This window comes from Rhincodon typus, chromosome 10 (assembly GCF_021869965.1).
Source record: "Rhincodon typus isolate 14 chromosome 10, sRhiTyp1.1, whole genome shotgun sequence".
Lineage (NCBI taxonomy): Eukaryota > Metazoa > Chordata > Chondrichthyes > Orectolobiformes > Rhincodontidae > Rhincodon > Rhincodon typus.
Window position 1 is genome coordinate 14,807,940 of NC_063341.1, and position 1,656 is coordinate 14,809,595.

The following is a 1,656-nucleotide window of genomic DNA, read 5'->3' on the forward strand; positions in this document are numbered from 1 at the left end:
CACACATACACACACAGGCACACGCACACATACACACACACAGGCACACGCACACATACACACACGGACACACATACATACACACGGACACACATACATACACACGGACACACGCACACATACACACACACGGGCACACGCACAGGTACACATACACACACACACATATAGGGACACACACACGGGCACATGCACACATGGAGACACGCACAGGCACACACACACATACAGACACACATATACATAATAACACATACACATAGAGAGTCCCTCTTGGACAAAGCCTCTAGTTTCCAGCCGCAAGAGGGCGAGTGTACATTCCTTACCCTGGCAGAGACGAGTTTCATTGTTGGGCACATCCAGATTCCTCTCCCAGTGCCGCTCTGCTCTCCCTTCCCTGGGCTTGCGGGTAGGTGTGGTGCAGTGGGGGACCAGGAAGCTTGTTGAGTTATCCAACCACACGGAGCGCAGTGATGTAACTTTACGCCAATAAAAATCGGTCGGAATTCCCGGGCGCTGGCCAATGGGAGGAAATCGGGTCCTTTTTTTTTTGTGTGTGTGTGTGTGTGTGTGAGAATGTGCCGGCTGCTTGGGAAGTGTTGATATGGCGCTGCTGTGGGAGAGGAAGGGATCCGGAGGAGCTGCGGTAGCAGGAGCCCAGGCACCGGCAGCAGCAGCAGCAACAACAGCGGTAGCTATCCCGGCGGCTGAGCGCTAGCTGCCGGCCAAGGCCAGTGCAAGGCAGCCGCTCGCTGAACGAGTCTGCTGCTGCACCATCGTTTGGGCTCTCAGTCTAAAGCAAGGCTCACCATCTACTGCATGTGAAGAGGATCCGCCACAATCCAAAACGTAGGCTTTAGGTACATGGTGTGGCACTGGGGGCTGGTTGTAACCGCCCCTAAAGTTTCCCCAGTTAGTTTGTCTGTCATATAGATTCTATATATATTTATACACACACATATATATCAAGTTGTGCCAGTGTTTTTAAATTAAAATTCCCCTGCTGCAGGCTAGCCGAGGGTTTTCTTTTCCTCTCGTTTTTGCTTTTTTTTTATTTGCCCTAGTTGTTTTCTGGTTACAATTGTTTAAACCAACATGCCTAGCAAAACCAAATACAACTTAGTGGACGATGGACATGATTTGCGTATTCCTTTGCACAATGAAGAAGCTTTTCAGCACGGCATCAGTTTCGAGGCGAAGGTTTGTAACTTTCTCAGGACTTCAGTCTCGTCAGCAGCTTTGAGAGTTTGTGACTGTGTCGCGGGAGTTCCCTGATCTTTACAAAGACCCCTCTCCGCTTTTTGTTTTATTTCCCGTTCACAGTACATCGGGACCCTGGATGTACCCAGGCCGAACAGCAGGGTGGAGATCGTTGCTGCTATGAGAAGGATAAGGGTGAGTGAACGATAGTCCAGCTCCATGTGTTCATTCACTGTGCATGTCCTACGATTGTGTGTATCCCTTCCCCATTCACCGTGCGGCACCTCGATGTGAGATCTGAACTGACTGTGAGAGCTTTGGAACTGCAGTCAGTATTAGGTGAGAGTAAAAGTGAAGCGGCAGTGTTAAAACCAGAGATTTGGGCAGCGTGCATTATTTTCCCGATGACTTGTCAAACGGGTTAGCGCACCAGGGAAAAGCGTGTCTCTTTTCCCC

The 1,656-nt window shown here is 50.1% G+C and overlaps 1 protein-coding gene across 1 annotated transcript in view; it reads left to right on the top strand.

Annotated features, from left to right (window-relative positions):
* Positions 1-578: 578 nt before the first annotated feature.
* Positions 579-1,656, top strand: part of nos1apa (nitric oxide synthase 1 (neuronal) adaptor protein a) — a 321,058-nt gene continuing 319,980 nt past the window's right edge. Inside the window, exons 1-2 of the mRNA XM_048602049.1 lie at positions 579-1,200; positions 1,324-1,395. Coding sequence (XP_048458006.1) covers positions 1,096-1,200; positions 1,324-1,395 — 177 coding nt within the window. The 5' untranslated portion in view covers positions 579-1,095. The remainder of the gene's footprint in view (positions 1,201-1,323; positions 1,396-1,656) is intronic.